Source organism: Panthera onca, chromosome C2 (genome assembly GCF_046562875.1).
Source record: "Panthera onca isolate mPanOnc1 chromosome C2, mPanOnc1 haplotype 2, whole genome shotgun sequence".
Taxonomy (NCBI): Eukaryota; Metazoa; Chordata; class Mammalia; order Carnivora; family Felidae; genus Panthera; species Panthera onca.
Window position 1 is genome coordinate 109,217,547 of NC_138347.1, and position 21,150 is coordinate 109,238,696.

General features: G+C 38.4%; 1 protein-coding gene across 8 annotated transcripts in view; it reads left to right on the forward strand.

Annotated features, from left to right (window-relative positions):
* Positions 1-21,150, forward strand: part of PLCH1 (phospholipase C eta 1) — a 218,498-nt gene that overhangs the window by 111,638 nt on the left and 85,710 nt on the right. For all 8 annotated transcript variants that reach the window (XM_078432224.1, XM_078432223.1, XM_078432225.1 and 5 more), the window contains 2 exons: positions 16,434-16,580; positions 18,774-19,017. In XM_078432224.1, coding sequence (XP_078288350.1) covers positions 16,434-16,580; positions 18,774-19,017 — 391 coding nt within the window. The remainder of the gene's footprint in view (positions 1-16,433; positions 16,581-18,773; positions 19,018-21,150) is intronic.

Here is a 21,150-nt window from a genome sequence, read left to right on the forward strand (position 1 = left end):
AGAATTGCTTATGCGGAAAAACAGGGAGGCCATCTGGAATGCTCAGACATCCAGGAGAGAGATGATGTGGGGTTTGGATCATGGGGTTTCCATCCTGATAGACATGGTGAAGTTGGGTTATGCCTAGATGAAGAATCAAGGCTTTGTGAAGGAATAGAGAAAGGAAACAATGACTTCCTGATTTGGGGGTCAAACAATTGGGGGGGTAGTGGAGCCATTTACTGAGATGGAGAGGCTGGAGAGAAATAGGTTTTAGACTTATGTTTAAGATTCTTATTAGACATCCCAGCTCTGTCATCTGGCAGCCTAACATACCGGCCTTTATAAAACTGAAGGTAGAGGATGGTATTGGAGAGTTACGTTTGAAGTCATTTGTGTGAGAACAGAATTAATGCTCCGGGATAGGCCACATTGCTTGGAGTAGCATAGAAACTTAAGTTCCTTCAAAATTTGGGAGCAGTTTTATTGTCCTGCCATAGAATTTTCAGTGATTCAGAATCTGCTGACAATACCTTGAGTCACTGCTTTTTCTGAGCTCTGATATCATATAGAAAGAAGGAAAAAACTGGTATTTGTTGAGAGTCTAATGTGTGCTGAGAATTGAGCAAGACATTCTTTGTACTTTGTTTTTGTGTCTAACGTGAGGAGACTGGCTCAGAGTCAACAGAGTAGGCCAGGTGACAGTGTGACTGAGCAGTGAAGCCAGAATTCACATGCAGGGCTTTTGCCTTGCGTTTTGCTTCATCATGTTTGCAATAGGCAGTTATAAAGGAGTGGCAGTATTTTCCGTTGATTTTTCTTGCAAATTATGTGCAATTTTAAGGTAAATATAACATTGCCCATATGTTTACTAAAAAGATGTTTCAAAGCAGTACTTGCTCATGGCAAAGAGAAAAAAAAATTCCTCAACAATACAGAAGAATTTAAGGTGAGAATTAAGTATCTTTGTTTCTTCAAGTACTATGCTCATTCTACAAATTTCATAGATTTTTGAGACTATAATACCTTCAAGTAGCATCATTATGCCATAATGGTTGTAACTTAAAAAAATTTTTTTTAATGTTTATTCATTTTTGAAAGACAGAGACAGAGTGTGAGTGGGAGAGGGGCAGAGAGAGAGGGAGACACAGAGTCTGAAGCACGCTCCAGGCTCTGAGCTGTCAGCACAGAGTCTGACGTGGGGCTCGAACTTACAGACCATGAGATCATGACCCAAGCTGAAGTTGGACGCTTCACCAACTGAGCCACCCAGGTGCCCCGTTAACTTTTTTTTTTTTTCCCACTTAACAATGTATCTTGGCCAGCTTTTCATTTTGGCAAATTAAGATCTATGAGATTCTTTTTAATGACACCCATAATTTCTTTAATATTACATTTTATGGTTAACCTCATGGACATTTAGATTATTTCTAGTTTGTTTTTAAACAATTACTAAGAAGGTGGCAGTGATCAGCCATTTATCTTTATCTCTATGCTTCGTTATGCCAGTTTTTTTTTTTAATTTTTTTAACGTTTATTTATTTTTGAGACAGGGAGAGACAGCATGAACGGGGGATGGTCAGAGAGAGAGGGAGACACAGAATCTGAAACAGGCTCCAGGCTCTGAGCTGTCAGCACAGAGCCTGACGCGGGGCTCGAACTCATGGACCGCGAAATCATGACCTGAGCTGAAGTCGGATGCTTAACCGACTGAGCCACCCAGGCGCCCCTTGTTATGCCAGTTTCTATACAGGATAAATCCCTGGTCTTAACGATTGCAAGGTCAAAATGCATCTTTCTTGTAAATTTACATAAATATTGCTAAATTGATTCAAATAATGTTACTCAGCTTATGATCTTATTATCTGCCCCACAACTTCATCCACAATAGCTTTTAATAACATTATAATTGGTGCTTATTAGGTAAAATATTGTTTTGCCTTGACTTTAAACTTTTAACCATGAATAAGGTTAAGCATTTTCTTCTGTATTTTTATTGGTCATTTCTTCTGTGAATTGTGTTTATAAATATATATTTTTTGCCTATTTTTAATTGGCTTGTTGTCTTTTTCTTACTGACTGGCAGGAACCCTTTCTATCATAGATATTAGTCCTTCATTTATTATGTATGTTTGCAAATATTTTCTTCTAGTCTGTTGTTTATTTTGAATTTTGTTTATGATTTACACAGTGTTAAATTTATCATCCTTTCCATTAGGACTTCTGTCTTTTGTTTACATTATAGAATGTGTGGAATCTATACTCTGAAAAAGCTTCTAGGAGGACAGACTTTGTTATACAGCATTGCCTAGCTGTTAAAAACTGTATGTCCTGTAGTGGCTGAAATATATATTCTATATTTCACTGACCTACCATGTCAGATATGATTCTCCCAACAACCTATGCTTCTGACATTAAGATGGCTATCAGGGGGTCATCATTTTTCCTACCCACCTCTTACTTTTTTTTCCTGGGCTACAGCTCTTTCTTATCTTTTTTCTTTCTTGATGTTACTCTTTTTCACCATCAAAACTTTTGCTTCCAGTTGCTTCTTCTTGTCAATGCCACTTGTGCTGTGTGACCCATCCCTAACATTACCTCTGCCCTCTATGACATTTTTTCATGGTCAAATCTTGGATGCTTCCCAAGATTTACTTGAATCATTCCACCAAACATAGGGTAATTGTGTCACTTCTCAACTCTGTATTCTCGCTTGGTAGTCACCCTTGCACTGCTAAAGAAGTACATGAATGCTCATGTTCACATACATGTGCGTGTGTTAGTGTGTGCAATTATTTCTGAATGGAGAGACTCAAGAATACTTGTATCCAGATAGTTATGGTTTTAACGCTGGCCTTTTTTTCTGGGATTGACTATTTAGAAAACTTTATAGCACATCTGCTCTGATTATATATGCCAACTTTGCTTGAAAGAAGCTCTCAGGTTTTTTTTTTTTAATTTTCTCCCATTTTTAGATTTTTCTATTTAAAAAAGTGATTTAAGATCTACAGTGCAGTGATTAGGGATAGCAATTCCAATCACAATTGCTGCTAATAGGCTGTGTGAATACTCAGTTACTCAATGAGGTTTATGTGGTATTATATTTTTAAAAAAATGGGAAGCTTATGATATTAGGACCAGGGTTTGGATGAGGACAAATGACTTTTGAAACATAAACCTGAGAGGATTTTCCTAGGCATTTTCCTTACCACACAGATATCTATTTTTATGTTTTTTTAGCATGGATTTTTTTTTCCCCACAAAAACACCTGCCCCAGAAATAAGTTGCCTGTTTTAAATGCCATATGACTTGATTTCCAACAGGCTGTGTGGCCAGAAGGTGCCAGGCCTGCTTTAGCTCAGAAGGTGGTCTCTGAAACCTCCTGAGAAGCCATTGGCCTGAGAGCAACAAAGGCTTGGAGGGAGGGATACTTTGTTTTCTAGAGAAATGTGATCTCTTGTTCCATTTTCTGTTATTTCACTGTTTGATGGAGAGCCTTAAAATAGGACCTCAATGGACCAAATTAGGACAGTTTGCATGAAATCAGTTAAGCTTTTTTGTCTTTTGTTGTTGTTGTTGTTGTTGCTGCTGTTGTTTTTGACCAAAAAAAAGGAATCAACTCCATTAGTCAATAGTTAGTGAAGGAAATAGGGGCTCAAGTGTAAGAATTGGGGATTCTGGGGGTATGCGAATTTGTTGGAATACAGAACAGGCATTCTCTTTTAAAATGTAATTCAAGTAAATGCAGGAGGTAGGTGGAAGGTGTGCTTTAAGAAATGAGTAAGACGGTAACCACCTGAACAAATACTTGCTCTGTGTATGTACTATGTGCAACACACTGTGTCAGTACCCTGTAGAGACGTTTTTTCAACTTCTGGATAAAATGCTGATTGGTCTTTAAGGCTTAACACTCTGTCCTATTCAGCAGCTACCTACAAGTTATAACAGATCTGAAATTATGAAGTATTGAGCAGCTGTCAAGGAGACAGAGTTTATAGAGAAACAATTGTGAATGACTATTTGAATATCAGAATTTCATATCTTCTAATCCTTGCTTAAGTTGGGATGTTTCCTATTTTATCAGTGGGGGGCAAAACCTTGTGCTAATGTCCTAATAGGTAACTGAGCTTCTGAGTAAGTCTTTGCTTCTTTCACGTAAGTGACTGAATTAAGGCCCAGGGCTGTGCCTGGGAAAATGGGTCCCATTGACCACCATGCTAAGTGATGGTGCCCAGCTGTGGTCTCCAAAAATGGGTCTCAGCATTATGAAGAGGAGCTTTTAAAATGCAGATTCTTAAGAAACAATAATTTCTGGAGATGTAGTCTGGGAGTCTGTATTTTAAAGAAAGCCAAGATTGGGGACCAGTTGCTACCTTAGGAGAAGTTGGATTTGTCCAAAGAGTACATTCAACTTCTGTCTTCTAATAGCCATGTACGCTTCCATTTTGACCTAACCGCCAATCAAATAATAAGCTAGCACTTTGAAATTAATGTGTGATATGGTAAACTGCTTGTTCTTTTTAACATACCCATTAGAAATACTTTTATGCTCTGCCATGACAGCGCTTGTAGAACTGAGAGACAATATCTTGCTGACTTCCAGGAAGGTTAAGTCTTACTCATATAGCTGAATAAACTGCCCTTGCCCAGTGTTACCCAAGAAACCAGCCAGGAAGATTAGGTGTGAGAAATAAGTGAAACTGGCTTTCTAGTTACTAAGAACAAGAATTAGAGTCTAGGGGCACCAGGTGGCTTAGTTGGTTAAGTGTCGGATTCTTGATTTCAGTTTAGCTCATGATCTCATGGTTGTGATATCGAGCCCTGCCTCAGGTTCGGTGCTGGGCGTGGAGCCTGCTTAAGATTCTAACTCTCCTCCCCTTCCCTGTTCATGCTTCTCTCTCTCTCTCTCAACAAACAAACAAACAAACAAACCAGAATTAGAGTTTATTTATTTATAAAAGGTTTTTTAAAGTAATCTCTACACCCAGTGTGGAGCTTGAACTCATAACCCCAAGATCAAGAGTCACATGCTCTACCTACTGAGCCAGCCAGGTGCCCATAGAGTCTAATTTTTTAATGTGGCAAACAGAGTATTTATAATTCATTTAAAATAATTACAACTACCATTTATACATTCTAAGTGTGGAGGGAAAATGTGCACAGGCCCAGAGCAAGAACAATTGGGAAAAAAAAAAAATGCACCAAGTGTTCTTATTATGATCTTCAGGGGCCAGGCTTAAATTCTGTCTCCTCTGGAATTCACTTTGATCCACCCCGGCCTTCCTTGGTCCTTATTGTCCTTATTTTTTTTTATACCCCCTCCTTATTTTATTGTTAATTTTACATATTACTTGCCAGTCTTATCATTACCATGAAGTAGTATCACCACGATACATGAAGTTTCTAGTAGCTAGACCATATGTTATAGACTCCTAGTATTTGCTAGAAGAGGTCTTAGGAGTCAGCAAATCTGATTCCTTATTTCTATACATCAGATCACTGGAATCAAGACTGCTTAAAAAACATACCAGTGATGAGCCAGTTAGGGGCCTGAACAGGACGTGAAGGCAGACATTCTGTGCACTGAAATGGAGAGAGAACTACCCTGGGAAATCAAGGTACCTGGTGTCAGAACTTGTCTGCCATTTACTAGCTTTATTATCTCAGACAAGTTCTTCACTTCTCTGAGTCTGTTTGATTCACTCTACAGCGAGGGACATTTAATCATCTTTACTTCACAGGGATATTTAGAGGAATAATTGAGATAATATGTCAATAGTCTTCACTCTGGATTCCCAGGAAAATCCCTGCTCAGCCCCATTCTTAGAGATGGTGACTTAATTGGTGTGTGGTAGGGCTTTGTGCTCAACACTTCTAAGGAGGTCCCTCAGTGATTTTGATTTACAGCCAAGGTGGAGAACCACGAGCGAGCCTTGTTAGTTGGCAATGTTCTCTGTAAGTAAAGGCCAGTATTTATTGTGGCTTGGGAGTTCTTCTAAATATCCAGTACAATGTCATATTACTTAATAAATGATGGAATAAAAATCTAGTATGTATGTATTTTATAGCCATATTGTGGAATGGTGGCAACACTGACATTTCTTCTATTGAAGCAGAAAACTCTTTACATATTAGACAGAACTAAATTTAGAATTTTTGAAATTAACTTATATCCCCCTCCTCCATAGGGTGACATTAAATAAAACCAACAAAATCATATTGTTATGAGTTCTCTCTTGTATCTCATTTGTTTCCCAGGGTTAACAGTTATGGAGCAGAAATAATTGTTGAATACAAAATAGGTCTCATTAAAACAGACAGTGTTATCTGGAAGGCTTTAACAAAATAGAAGAAAAGGTTCTGACATATAAAAACTACTGGTAAATTCCTTTCACCCTTTTTGATCTCAATCCCCCATACGTATTTATCAACTTTGCAAACATATTGACTATGTGCATATAAAGTTTGCAAACAAACTCCAAAATGTTACTGCCAACCAATTAGTTTCTAAAAACCTTTCAAATAATCTTCTCCACAGGAGTGATTTAGGTATTGGAAAGAAAAATCAATGAACTCTACATTGTTTGCTCCTCACTGGGAAGAATCAGGACTTAAGAGTGGAGCACACTCCATGGTTGTTTGTAAGCACATTTATTCATAAGCTGATATGATTTGACTTTAAGCCTCCATTGCTGGCAAGCAGGAGCTTTTCAAGTGAAGCCATTCCCTGTGAAGAGCAGTTATATTTTATATAAAGATCGTTTTAAAAATTCATGTCTCTGGTAAGCTACCCAGATGTTAATCAGTTTTTTTTTTTTTTTCCTTAAAGTTATTCTGAAAGGCTTTTGGATGAACTAGAATTTTATCTTCTTGAAAGATAAGATAATACTTGTGAAAGCTAGATCAGCTTTTTTACAGACTCATACAACTTAGAGGAAAATGCATTTTTAGGTTGAGGGTAGTGGGATATTCAGAGATATTCTTTGACCTTCTGAAATGCACACAGCCAGTTTGTGACAGAGCCAGAAGTAGAACTCTTCTTGCCCCTCTGCTTCTGCCCCCGACCTGTGGACTGACCCTGAGACCCAGCTGCATGGCCCATCAACAAGCTGTCTCAGTACTTACTGGGCAATGGGTCCCAAATTATGTTTTGGTCCGTGTGGAGAATGAAACACCCTATTCTTCTGCTCTGATGATTTTAGGAAATCTCCCTTTCCTTCCTTCGAGAGAAACATTATCTGCATTGTTTGACACTTTCCACATAGAAATGAAATTGTTTCCAGAAGCTAATCCCTTTCAGTCACTCAGATTTACTCTAATCGGTAGAAGCTGGCAAGAAATCAATTCACATTTTTCATGTACCTTTTGCTGAAAGATTCTCTTGCAGGGGAACTGGACCTTTTTTTAAACCTGCTAATGCACAGTTTGATGAGCATTGTCCCAGAATAAATGTGTTTACAAAAGAGCGCAAGTGATATTCTCATATGGCCTTAACACAGACATGGTTGTGACCCCGTATGTGAGAAAGTGTCTCAAGGTGACATTTAGAGCAGAGAATGAGCAGGGCCCTGGTTTTGCTTATTAGTGCGGGAGGATATATTCTTCTTGGCCTTTTAAAGAGCAGCGCTAGGAAATACATGCAGGTCCCTGTGTGCGTGTATACATATATGCATACAAATACAAACATACAAATATACATACACAAATATGTATACATCTGTGTTCCTGTTTACTTTCTGTGTTTGTTTCTCTCCTTCTCATTCTTATTGAGTTAATTTTAATTTTGAACATGTAGAATACCAAGAGAGGTCACTCCCATATCCCTTCCACTTGATATTCTCCCATCCTTGCACGTAACCAGCTTCATTGTTTTCTGGTTATCCTTCTTGTGTTTCTTTTTGTAAAGATAAATATTTGTATATTTAAAAAAAAAGTCCAAGCTTTTTTTTACACAAAAGTAGTATACTATATATATATGCTTATTTATACTTTGCCTTTTTCACTTACTAATACCTTCTAGAAATTATTTCATACCAGTTTATGGAGATCTTTTTTATTCTCTTCTACAGTTATATAGTAGTCCACTGTATGTATGTATATATTATTTTATTCAACCAGTTTCCTGTTTAGGATCATTTTTACCCTGAATGGCTGAGGAAGAGTTTAATGTAATATGAAGGAGGGGGGAAGAGAAGACAAAAAACAAATGAACACAATCATTGTAGAAATCGCAAAAATATGCTGAGTGAAAGAAGCCAGACACACAGGACTGCAGAATGTAAGATTTTCATTTATGTGAAATATCCAGAGAAGACTCATCTATAGAGACAGTATTGGTTAGTGGTTGTCTAGGGCTGTGGGTGAAACAGAGAATGACAGCAAGTAGATATGAGGTTTCTTCTTGGGGTGATGGACATGTTCTAAAATAAGATCAGTGGGGCTCCTGGGTGGCTCAGTTGACCAACTATTGATTTCAGGTCAGGTCATGAGATTGAACCCCACTTAGGGTTCTGTGCTGAGCAGGGGCCTGCTAAGATTCTCTCCCTCTCCTTTTGCCCTCCCCTGCTTGTGCACATGTGCGTGCACAGGCTCTCTCTCAAAAAAAAAAAAAAAAAAAAAAAAAAAAAAAAAAAAAAAAAAAAAAGATCGCAACTTGGTAGATGTACTAAAGGCATTAAATTGTACATTTAAAACAGGTGGATTTTAATGTATATAAATTGTAATGCAATAAAGCTATTAAAAAATTCACATCAGGTGATATGTTAGACATTCCTACCAGAATGTGATGACCTCTAATTCAAGCATGGCATAAAGAGTTAAACCCTCTTAGATGTCATATGCACTTAGTGGAAATGTTGGGAATCTCTCCTCCAATGATATATACTCTCTATTATACTTCAAATCAGAAGTATATTTTTTATAGCATTTTCTGCTTGAGGGTTTTAGTGAGCCAATAAACCCTACAGAAATTTACTTATTTTAAAGGGCAGAAATGATTGATTTAATTCTTTTTTAAAGAACTGAATTCTAAAGGACCTTGCAGATCACTTTGTTACGCCTTTCGTTTTACAGATAAAACTCTGTTAAGAGTTTTAAAACTCTAATTATGTAATAAAGTTAGAAATATAGTCTTCTCATCTGTTTTGCTCTTTAAATATTTATGCTATTTTGTTAGCAGCCATTAAAATGATAATTATTAAGACTGTGTAGAAACATGGAAAGCTGTTTATTATACAAATGAAGAAAAGCAGCGTGCCAAATGACCTAAATATCATGATTGCAACCAGTATGTCAAATTTGTGTACATATTGAAGTCTGGAGCATAATAGACAAAAACAATATGTGTGTTATGGGTGTTTCTCTTTTAATATTCCTGAATGTTGCTGCGCTGTATCAAAATAAACTTCTTTTCTAAAAATATTAAGGCTATCATAGACAAAATGTAGAATCAAAGGGATTGTGCTTATGTTGGTTGTTGCCTGCATTTGTGACCTGCATTTGCAGATTTTCCCAGACACCTTCCAGCCCTGAGAATGTGTGTGATAAGGTTATATCATTCTAAGCCCCTGGAACTCTTCCCCTGTTTACCTGTCACTGGAAGTCTTCCTTTGTTCCCTTGTTTCTTGTCCTATTTTATGGAATCTACCCATCTGGCGTGTTTGGAGGATGACTTCTATGTGGGTAGCAACTACTGTTATCTGTCGCTACAGAAGGCAGAACATAAAGAAGTTGGCTTGAGCTGACACTTTGTGATTTAGATGACACTGGGAGAATATTTTATCTCCAACATTGAATGAGTTACAAAGAATGACTGAGGTTGGTCCTTTTTTGGTTAGCTTTACTACTCAATGGATTGTCTACAATGAGGTTTTGAGGAAGGGAGAGATACGTTAGATGACTCTCAAGACTCCACTGAACTTGAGTTTTCAATTTAACTCTAAATGGCTTTTCTATGTGCTAAGAAGCAAAAAGCAGCTACATAAACAATTTAAGCAGCACATTGTTTCAGAGCCTAGCTCTGCCAAATATGTTTCTATCATATATGCTTGTTTACGGCAGTGGATGAAGCTGAAGTCTTAGCTCATGGCTGAATTGGTGGGGTAAATATGAAGTTAGTGGATATTAATATATAATATAAAGGCACTTCCACATTGAAGGATTGGATACTACTTTCTAAAATATTTGGGTTTCTCTGAATGATGCTTGCTGAATGGTAAGTGGTATTTATTAGCTCAAATAACTGATTACACTTCTATATCATTATGCTTTCCCTGTTAAAGTGTTGAGATTTTATAGCCATAGCAGTTCCATTCTAGGTTAAAAAAATGTGGAGGGATACTGTGAAAAGGAAAGAGAAAGAAGGGGCAGTGTGAACAAAGTAGAGGACACTGTGTCAGATGTATAAGTAGCACTTGCTATTAGATCTTTGACAGTACAGTTAATTCAGTTTCCATAATTTCCAAAATTGTTTAAACAATTTATTTTATTCTTTCTTCCCAAAGAGACATCTTCCTGAATTATGTTTCTATCCCACCCATCTTTTGCTCAGAAATGTCTAGTGAATCTCTCACTGCCAATAGATTAAGATCTTATTCTACCAACATCCCGACCCCCTAGAGCCTAGTTGTATCCAGCCCATAATCATATGTCTTGTCATTTTCCTTTTGAGTCACTCTTCCAAAGTTGGAGATCCATCATTGCCTACCCTCTGAGCATACCTCTACTCTTTCCGTCCCCAGGCATTCACTGATACTGTGTTATTAGCACACTTTTCCCCTTTCCAGCCCACTGTGTTCTCCTTTCTCTATGGACTCCCATAGTATTTCTGTCAATAATAAAACCATAATTGTAACTACCATTTATAGTGTTTATGATATGCCAGGCACCGTTTTTAGTACTTTACATGAATTGGCTTATTCAGTCCTCAAAGTTTGAAGATTGTTATCCTCATTTTATAGATAAGGAAATGGAAGTGCACAGGGATTAGGTAACTTGCCCAAGGTCAAAAAGCTAGTTAAGTGGCAGATCTGGAATTTTATCCCAGGTTGTGTAGATTCAGACTCTGTGTTCTTGACCATAGCTCTAAACTACCATTAATAAATTTTCCTTTTAGATGTTTTATTTTCTTAAAGTTTAACCAATTTAGGTCAAAGACAAAGTCTCCTTGTTCTCTGCTTTACTTCATTACATAACCCTGTGTTTGGAATTGCCGTTCCAAAATTGCTGTGACCTATTATTATGATGTATTTTAAATTATTATTTATTTATTTTTAATTGATGAGCATTTCTTTATTTTATTTTCTAATTTACATCAAGTTAGTTACCATATGGTGCAATAATGATTTAAGGAGTGGAATCCAGTGATTCATCCCCTACGTATAACACCCAGTGCTGATCCCAACAAGTGTCTTCCTTAATACCCTTGCCCATTTAGCCCATCCACCCCACCACCAACCCCTCCAGCAACCCTCAATTTGTTCTCTATATCTAAGAGTCTCTTATGTTTTGTTCCCCTCCCTGTTTTTATATTATTTTTCTTCCCTTATGTTCATCTGATTTGTATCTTAAATTCCACATATGAGTGAGATCATGTGATATTTTTCTTTCTCTGACTAATTTAGCTTAACACAATACCCTCCAGTTCTATCCACATGGTTGCAAATGGCAAGATTTCATTCTTTTTGATTGCCGAGTAATACTCCATTGTGTGTTTGTGTGTGTGTGTGTGTGTGTGTGTGTGTGTGTGTGTGTGTGTGTACGTACATACATACACACATCTTCTTTATCCATTCATCCATTGATGGACATTTGGGCTCTTTCTATACTTTGGCTATTGTCGATAGTGCTGCTATAAACATTGGGGTGCATGTGCCCCTTCGAAACAGCACACCTGTATCCCTTGGATAAATACCTAGTAGTGCAATTGCTGGGTCGTAGGGTAGTTCTATTTTTAATTTTTGAGGAACCTCCATACTGTTTTCCAGAGTGGCTGCACCAGTTTGCATACTCACCAGTAGTGCAAAAGTTTTCTCTTTCTCCGCATCCTCACCAACATCTGTTGTTGCCTGAGTTGTTAATGTTAGCCATCCTGACCGGTGTGAGGTGGTATCTCATTGTGGTTTTAATTTTGTATTTCCCTGATGATGAGTGATGTGGAGCATTTTTTCACGTGTCGGTTGGCCATCTGGATGTCTCCTTTGGAGAAGTGCCTATTCATGTCTTTTGCCCATTTCTTCACTGGATTATTTGTTTTTAGGGTTTTGAGTTTAATAAGTTCTTTATAGATTTTGGATACTAACCGTTTATCTGATATGTCATTTGCAAATATCTTCTCCCATCCTTTTGGTCGCCTTTTAGTTTTGCTGATTGTTTCCTTCGCCATGCAGAAGCTTTTTATTTTGATGAGGTCCCAGTAATTGATTTTTGCTTTTGTTTCCCTTGTCTCTGGAGACATGTTGAGGAAGAAGTTGTTGCAGCTGAGGACAAAGAGGTTTTTGCTTGCTTTCTCCTCGAGGATTTTGATGGCTTCCTATCCGACATTTGGATCTTTCATCCATTTTGAGTTTGTTTGTTTGTTTGTTTATTTATTTATTTATTTATTTTTGAGACAGAGAGAGACAGAGCATGAATGGGGGAGGGTCAGAGAGAGGGAGACACAGAATCTGAAACAGGCTCCAGGCTCTGAGCTGTCAGCACAGAGCCCGACGTGGGGCTTGAACTCACGGACCGTGAGATCACGACCTGAGCCGAAGTCGGCCACTTAACCGACTGAGCCACCCAGGTGCCCCAATTTTGAGTTTATTTTTGTGTATGGTGTAAGAAAGTGGTCCAGGTTTAATCTTCTGCATCTTGTTGTCCAGTTTTTCCAACACCATTTGCTGAAGAGACTGTCTTTATTCCATTGGATATTCTTTCCTGCTTTGTCAAAGATTAGTTGGCCATACACTTTTGGGTCCATTTCTGGGTTCTCTATTCTGTTCCATTGATCTGAGTGTCTGTTTTTGGCCCAGTACCATGTTGTCTTGGTGATTACAGCTTTGTAACATATCCTGAAATAATGAATTGTGATGCCTCCACCTTTGGTTTTCTTTTCCAGGATTGCTTGTGCTATTCAGGGCCTTTTCTAGTTCCATACAAATGGTAGCATTGTTTTCTAGCTCTGAAAAATGCTGGTATTATTTTGATGGGGATTGCATTGAATATGTAGATTGCTTTGTGTAGTACTGACATTTTAACAATATTTGTTCTTCCAATCCATGAACATGGAATGTTCTTCCTTTTTTTGTGTGTGTGTTTTCTTCAATTTCTTTCATAAGCTTTCTATAGTTTTCAGTGTCTAGATTTTTCACCTTTTTGGTTACGTTTATTCCTAGGTATTTTGTGGTTTTTGGTGCAATTGTAAACAGGATTGATTCATTGATTTCTCTTTCTGCTGCTTCATTATTAGTGTACAGAAATGCAACTGATTTCTGTGCATTGATTTTATATTCTGTGACTTTCCTGAATTCATGAATCAGTTCTAGCAGTTTTTTGGTGGAATCCTTTGTGTTTTCCACATAGAGTATCATGTCATCTGTGAAGAGTGAAAGTTTGACTTCCTTCTTGCCGATTTGGATACCTTTCTTTATTTGGATATTTGTGTTGTCTGATTGCTGAGACTAGGACTTACAATACTATGTTAAGAGTGGACATTCCTGTCGTGTTCCTGACTTTAGCGGGGGAAAGCTCTCAGTTTTTCCCCATTGAGGGTATTAGTGGTAGGTTTTTCTTATATGGCTTTTATGGTCCTGAGGTATGATCCTTCTTTTTTAAAAATTTTTTGTAATGTTTTATTTATTTTTGAGAGAGAGAGAGAGAGAGAAAGAGTGAGCGAGCAAGCAGGTGAGGAGCAGAGAGAGGGGGAGACACATAGTCTGAAGCAGTCTCCAGGCTCTGAGATGTCAGTACAGAGCCAGACACGTGACTCAAACTCACAAACTGTGAGATCATGACCTGAGCCGAAGTTGGTCATCTAACTGACTGAGCCACCCAGGCACCCTGAGGTATGATCCTGCTATTCCTACTTTCTTGAGGGTTTTTATCAAGAAAGGATGCTGTATTTTGTCAAATGCTTTCTCTGCATTTATTGAGAGGATCATGTGGTTCTTGTCCTTTATTTTATTAATGTGATGTATCTCATTGATTGATTTGCAGATATTGAACCAGCCCTGCAGCCCAGGTATAAATCTCTCTTGATCATGGTGAATAATTCTCTTAGTGTATTGTTGGATCTGGTTGGCTAGTATCTTGTTGAGAGTTTTTGTATCCATGTTCATCAGGGAAATTGGTCTGTAGTTCTCCTTTTTAGTGGGGTCTATGTCTGGTTTTGGAATCAAAATTATTCCTTTAAAAAAATATTTTAAAGTAATCTCTATACCCAACATGGGGCTCGAATTTAACAACCCCAAGATGAAGACTCACATGTGCTACTGACAGCCAGGCACCCTGATGTGACCTATTATAATCAGTGGTCAGTCAAGTACTTGGGTTTTTCTAGGAGTTTTGGCTTTGTTGGTTTGACTTGATGATATTATCTTGATACACTGATACTCTCTATTCTTCCTCTTATTACTGGTGTGAGATGGTCAGTGTGGCTGCCAAGAATTCAAATCTTGGCTTCTGTTACCTAAATGAATGGTGCTCAGTAGTGGGTGACTTTTCTAATGCATGCAAAACCAAATCTCAAATTTTGTTTTGCGCTTCAAGTTAAACACTTTAAGTTTGTGTTTGTTTTCTGAAGCTGTATTTTTATTATTTGATGTCAAGTAAAATGAGAAAGAGCAACCTATACTTCACTTTCCTTGCAATATCAAATCTTAAAGTGATGCTTGATACTATGCAGTTCCTCCTTAATTTCTTTGCAAAAGAAAAGGCTCTTCATGTGAAGAAGAGTGGAAGTTGGTTACGTTGAAGTTACTTTTAGCGAGTACCCTGCACGTACAGTGTTAAGCTTTAAGATCACATTATCTTTCTTGGTAAAGGCAAGATACTTAGTCAAAAAAGCTGAAGTCTGATGTTGCTGGAATCTGTTTTCTGTGTTTGATTTATCTGTTTCTGACAGCATACTGCTTGATAAGATAGGTACTCAGAACTAGATGTTTCTAGTGCTCTAGTGGTTATATATGTGCCTGTGTATTAGCAGGTGAAATAAAAGCTATCTCTGGCTAATATAATGAGAAAGTATTTGGAAGAGTATTGGATAACTTACAGAATCAAAGGGAAAATGTCCGCCTCAAGGATAACTGTAACAACTATGGCATCTTAGGATGGCCAAGCAAGAGCATCTCTTAAGTCTTGACCATTGAAATGGCTCCATTCTGTTTTCTTTCAATGGTCACATCAGGATTTGTGTTCTTTGGAAGGGAGTCAAATTTCTTCTTAGCTTAAGTTAGGTGCCCATTTCTTAGTTGGGGGCCACCAAAAGCACATGAAATGGGAAAGGAGTATTTCCAGTTACCAAAGAAGGGGAAACAGGCAACACCAACAGATGCCCACTTCTAACAAGGTTCATCTCAAAGCAGAGAGAATTTAAATGATAGTTTTTAAAAAAGATTTTATTTTATTTATTTTTTAAAGTTTATTTATTTACTTTGATGGGCAGGAGGGACAGTAGGAAGGGGAAGGAGAGAATCCCAAGCAGGCTCTGCACTGTGAGTACAGACATGAATTCACGAACCGTGACATCATGAGTTGGACGCTTAACTGACTTAACCACCCTGGTGCCCCTAAATGATAGTTTTAACTTGGACAGTGAGTGATTTGGATATTACCTGAATTCAATCACTAAGCTGTTCTTCTAGGTGGAAAATCTTAGCGGTTTATTTCATTAATCAACAGTTGTTTTATGTTCATTTGTGAAAACATGATTTGTTTTCTAATCACATTTAAAAAATGATATGTATCTATTTTCAAATATACACAAAAATCTAATAATATGAACCCATAAGTAACCATTATCCAACTTCAAAAATTGTTAACATTTTGTTGATCTTGTTTCTGTTGATTGTATGTGAAAGCATTATTACAAGATGTTTTTACAACTGGCTATATAAAAACTCACAAGACTTAATATGAAGTCCGAGAATTGCTTTATGAACTTAAATCCAGGTATCAAATGATCAGTCTCATAGCAAAAAATATGTTGCTGGTTAGAACAAAAGATGGCTCTGTGCAGCATTAATGCATTGTTTATCTGGAAGTAGAATTTTATTTCAACCAGGAAGGCTTTTCACTGGCTTAAGACTGGCGAATCAATTCCTCAATAGCTCTTTCTAGATTTCCTTTACCAACTTTGTCTTTTGGTCCTTGAAATCTTTAGGAGTAAATCAGAGGTTTTATTTGACAGTGAAGTTTCTGAACACCCATCTGCATGTGCATTGTGTAAGAGCTGAAAGTGCTGTAATCTCTTTTGTAGTTGAAAGATGCATGAGTGTGATGCAGTCCGGGACACAGATGATCAAACTGAAACGTGGAACCAAAGGGCTCGTCCGGCTCTTTTACCTGGATGAACATCGGACCCGCCTCCGATGGAGACCCTCAAGGAAGAGTGAGAAGGCAAAAAGTAAGACCAACCTTTGAATTCTTTTCATGGCTTGAAATAGTAATACATGGGTTATATTGGCTGGGCTCTTTGGCAGCCTCAGATCTGTGAAACTTTGATATTTTTACAAGATTTGGGGTCAGTTGCTAAAGGATACAGAGAAACTGAATAAGTAGTGACCATTTTTGCCTTTTTATTTCTTTGGAAGTTTCACTCCATAAAAGTTTTCTTGCCCATGAATGCTGTAAATGTTAATATTTCCCCTGTGTTGGAGACATGATATATTTTTTAGTGATGTTTTATAGCCCGAGGCCTTTTATTTTTATTTTTATTTTTATTTTTATTTTTATTTTTATAAAAGGTGAAGGATATCATAAATCCAGTGGGCTTTAAAGTATATTGCATTATTCTGAGCACGGTAACTGATTAGTGAATTAACAAAATTGTTTTAATGATTTTAAGCAAAAGAGCTTTGGTCTGACTCCTACTTAAACCCTCTCTCCCACACCTTGTACATTCAGCACCAAGTCCTTGTTGGGTCCTGTGTAATGGCTGTCTCATCTCATTCCTTCCTGTTTTCATAGGAATCTCTTTGGTCTGTGGTCTCTTTACCTTTTGGGCCTCTTGAGAAACTTTCTAGCGAATCTCCATTTTGCTAGTTTCTGCTTTTGTCTGTTAAGATACTTTCATCTTCAAGTAGCACAAGACTTTGACTAAATTAGACTTACATGATAAATATATCGTCTCACATAACAAGAACTTTAGAGATCAGCAGGCCCAGGCGTGGGACATGAGTCTCTAGCTCTGTTTTCCCAAGTGCTCTTGGCTCTGTTCCTAGTGTGTTGGCCCTGTAGTCAAGGCAGCAGCAACATGGTGCTTCCTTTTCAGGAGAGAGGATTTCATTCCAGAATTTTGCCTCAAAGCAGACTACCCCATGTCTCCTTGGTTAGAACTGAATTACATTCCTACGCCTAAAGTAATCATAAGAAATAGGAATGGGGCCACCTCAATGGCTTAGACTCACCAGAACTGGAGCCCTGGAGTGGGTGTGGGCTCATTTCCCTGTGAATCATTTGGGGAATGAGTTGATACCAGAAGAAAATTGTGACTCTGCCATTAAGGCACAATGGAAGGGAAGATGGGGTATAGGAGCAAATCAATAAGATTACAACACTTCTGATTCATGCTTAAAAACAAGCAAACTAAGAAAGTACCGTTTTAGTCTAAAGTAATTGTCCCTGCTAGTGCTTCTCTGATACAAACCTACAGTGTTGCTCTCTTACCTGTATGATGCCAATCTCTGGTTTCTTGTATATCAGGCTCTCTCTGATCTAGCCTTTCTAGCTTTATCCCCGGTTTCCTTTCTCTCTTGAGCTTTATAGTCTGGTATAAATGGCCTATTTAACATTCCTGGAATGGATCTCATGTTTCTATATCTTACACTTTTTCTCCTGGGATGCCACCTTGTTTCTCTCTACCTCTCCAAGCCCTGCTCTACCTTCATCATCCTAGCATTCTTTCTATAAATGCTCATCACATTTAGCTCTGCTATTCGGTTTTTTCCCTTCCAGTTTTTAACTGTCATCTTATATGTGTTGTAAAACTCCAAGGTTGGTTCGAGGTCTTCATATGTTTTCCCTGTGCAAATATGTAAACTATAAATTTGATGTATTCATAATCTCCTTTTTCTACCAGTCTTTTTGCCCTGATGCATACATCAGTCTTCCTATCATAAATTTCAACATATCCTGACTAAAAGCTTGAGAGGGCATTATCCAGGCTGCGCAGGAAGGTAGAGTGGTATGTGGAGAGGGCTAATGGCAGGAAATGACAGGGCTTGTAGTTCACTTTTGAACTTAATACCATGATTCACAGACAGTGAGTTTGTTCATGCTTATGTTTTTTAACGCTTATTTATTTTTGAGAGGGAGAGAGGGACAGAGCACAAGCGGGGGAGGGGCAGAGAGAGGGGGAGGCACAGAATCTGAAGCAGGCTCCAGGCTCTGAGCTGTCAGCACAAAGCCTGATGTGGGGCTCAAACTCACAAATCGTGAGATAATGACCTGAGCTGAAGTTGGACGCTCAACCGACTGAGCCACCCAGGCGCCCCATGTTCATGCTTATTTTTAAAATTTAAGATGATTTTGCTATTTTTTTCTTAATACATGTACATATCTCCACGTGCCACATAACTGCATTTCACTTTCCTCACAGTACTTATTGACTCCATTTACAAAGTCACCGAAGGTCGGCAGTCTGAAATATTCCACAGACAAGCTGAGGGGCACTTCGATCCCAGCTGCTGCTTTACCATCTACCATGGCAACCACATGGAGTCTCTGGATCTCATCACCTCCAACCCTGAGGAGGCCCGCACCTGGATCACAGGCCTCAAGTACCTGATGGCCGGCATCAGTGATGAAGATTCACTTGCCAAGCGGCAGAGGACCCACGACCAATATCCTCCCTAGAATGTTAATTTTGAGCTGTGTGTGTGTGTGTGTGTGTGTGTGTGTGTGTGTGTGTATTAGACTTTATTTTATTTTTTCCTATAATTTTGGGGCTTAAAGCTACTTTTCTTTCTTTCTCATTCTTTACCCCTAGCACCCTTCTGCTCTCTCCTCACTCTCATCCCAAGTAAATGAATGCGTAGAACATACAGAAACTTAAGCTTGCATGAACTCAGGAGCAGGCTTCTTCTGAGGAGATTGAATTTAGCTCCACAATCTGAGAGGTCTCCAACTGCAGCCTAATGTTTCCTAAGAGAGATTAGATAGCTGGGAAAGTGTTTATTTGATTACAAATCCTGCTTTGTAATCAAGTCAGTTTAGTTGAACAAGTACTTTTGAGTTCCAATTACACACACGGTATTAAGCTCCTTCCTGCTTTCTCTCTCTCTCTTTAATTTACAGTGTGGAAACTGATTGATACTGAAGGGGAAGTCATTTTTTACACAATACCATTTACCTTCTCTAAATTCTTCAAGAAACTGGGAGACTCATCTGAGTCGCCTTAATTAAACTCATTTCTTGAGGTCCTGTAGTGCTGACAAGATAAATAGTTAACATGCTTGGTCTGAAGGCACCTCTTCTGCTGCTATGGAGCTGGTCATGTGACATGGCCTTTTTGGCCTCAATTTCCTTATGTGTAAAGTGAGGGCGATAGAGTTGTTGACTGTTTTGGTTTCCTTCTGCACATTTTGAAGGGTCTTAAAACACGTGTGCCCCCATCTATGAAGGGAGTAGTCCTACTTCCTTGCTGTTATTGGAATGTGTGTCCTAAATTTGTCCCCCAGAGTAGTGATAAATTTGTGCTGCTCTAGTTATAATTCCACACCCAGGGTATTGTTTGAGCAGAGTGGAAATATTCAGCCCATGAAAGGATTTTTGACAGTGGGAAGGTCTGAGCTGATGAGCCATGATATTTTCATCAATATTCACAGCATGCAGATAAAGGCACCTGGGATTCATAAATGAACAAAATGCAAACATAGAAAGGAACTTTCTGTGCTTTATTCATTTGGTTCTTAACTCCTTAACATTTGGTAAAAAACAAACAAAATGCTGAATAAAATTGCTTTCTGGTCTAAACCACAGAATCATATTAACAGTGCCTCGAACTAAAACAATATTCATTTCTCATGAACAGGAGATGTGAGATAGGGCAGTTCAAGAACTGGTTAATCAGTGGCTCAGTGATGTCACCCAAGACCTGGGTTCTACCGTTCTCAGCATGTTGGCGTGGTCCTTGGGCGGGTTGCCCCTTGGTCAGACAGAGGTACAGCAGCTTTGGGCAGCAGCTCCAAACACAGCCCTGCCCAGAGGAAGCATAGTTTCTTCTCACAAAGCTTCTTTTTAAGAGCAATGTAAATCTTTCCAGGATGCCCACCCCAACCCAAGACTAAATATCATCATTGGCCAGAATTGTTACTGCAGGTCCATTCCTGAACCAGTCTTCGATAAAATAAATCAATTAGCGTAATTGGGCTTTGAGCTCAAGACTCTTTTGAATGCTTAAAAACTAAAGACTCTATATAGAGTTTTTGTTTATGTGGGTTTCATCTTAATGTTTATTTTTTAGAGAGAGGAAGACACAGAATCCAAAGCGGGCTCCAGGCTCCAAGCTGTCAGCACAGAGCCCGACGCAGGGCTGGAACTCACGAACAGTGAGAACATGACCTGAGCCGAAGTTGGATGCTTAATCCACTGAGCCACCCAAGTGCCGCCGAAAACTATTTTTCAAAGCAAAACAAATTTGTGAGAAACAGTAGTGTTGCTTTTCACTTTGCAAGTCTCTTTAATGTGTATCTGGATAGAACACATGCATTCTCCTATCTGTTTCTGCCTTCAATCTGCATGTTGTATTGTTTTGGTGGAAATGCATGAAGAAAATTTAGCCTCACACACATAAATAGTGGGAAAAGGGGGCTCCTCTGGGTTATGAGGACCCTTTGAATTGTACTTTGGAGACAGCTGTACTAACATCCATCAAAATACCCCTTCTGCCTTCATTAAAGCTCATGGTTCTTGCACACCTGAACAAAATAGAGGTTCTTCAACAAGGAAGAAAGAAGGAAAATTGCTGTAGGGGA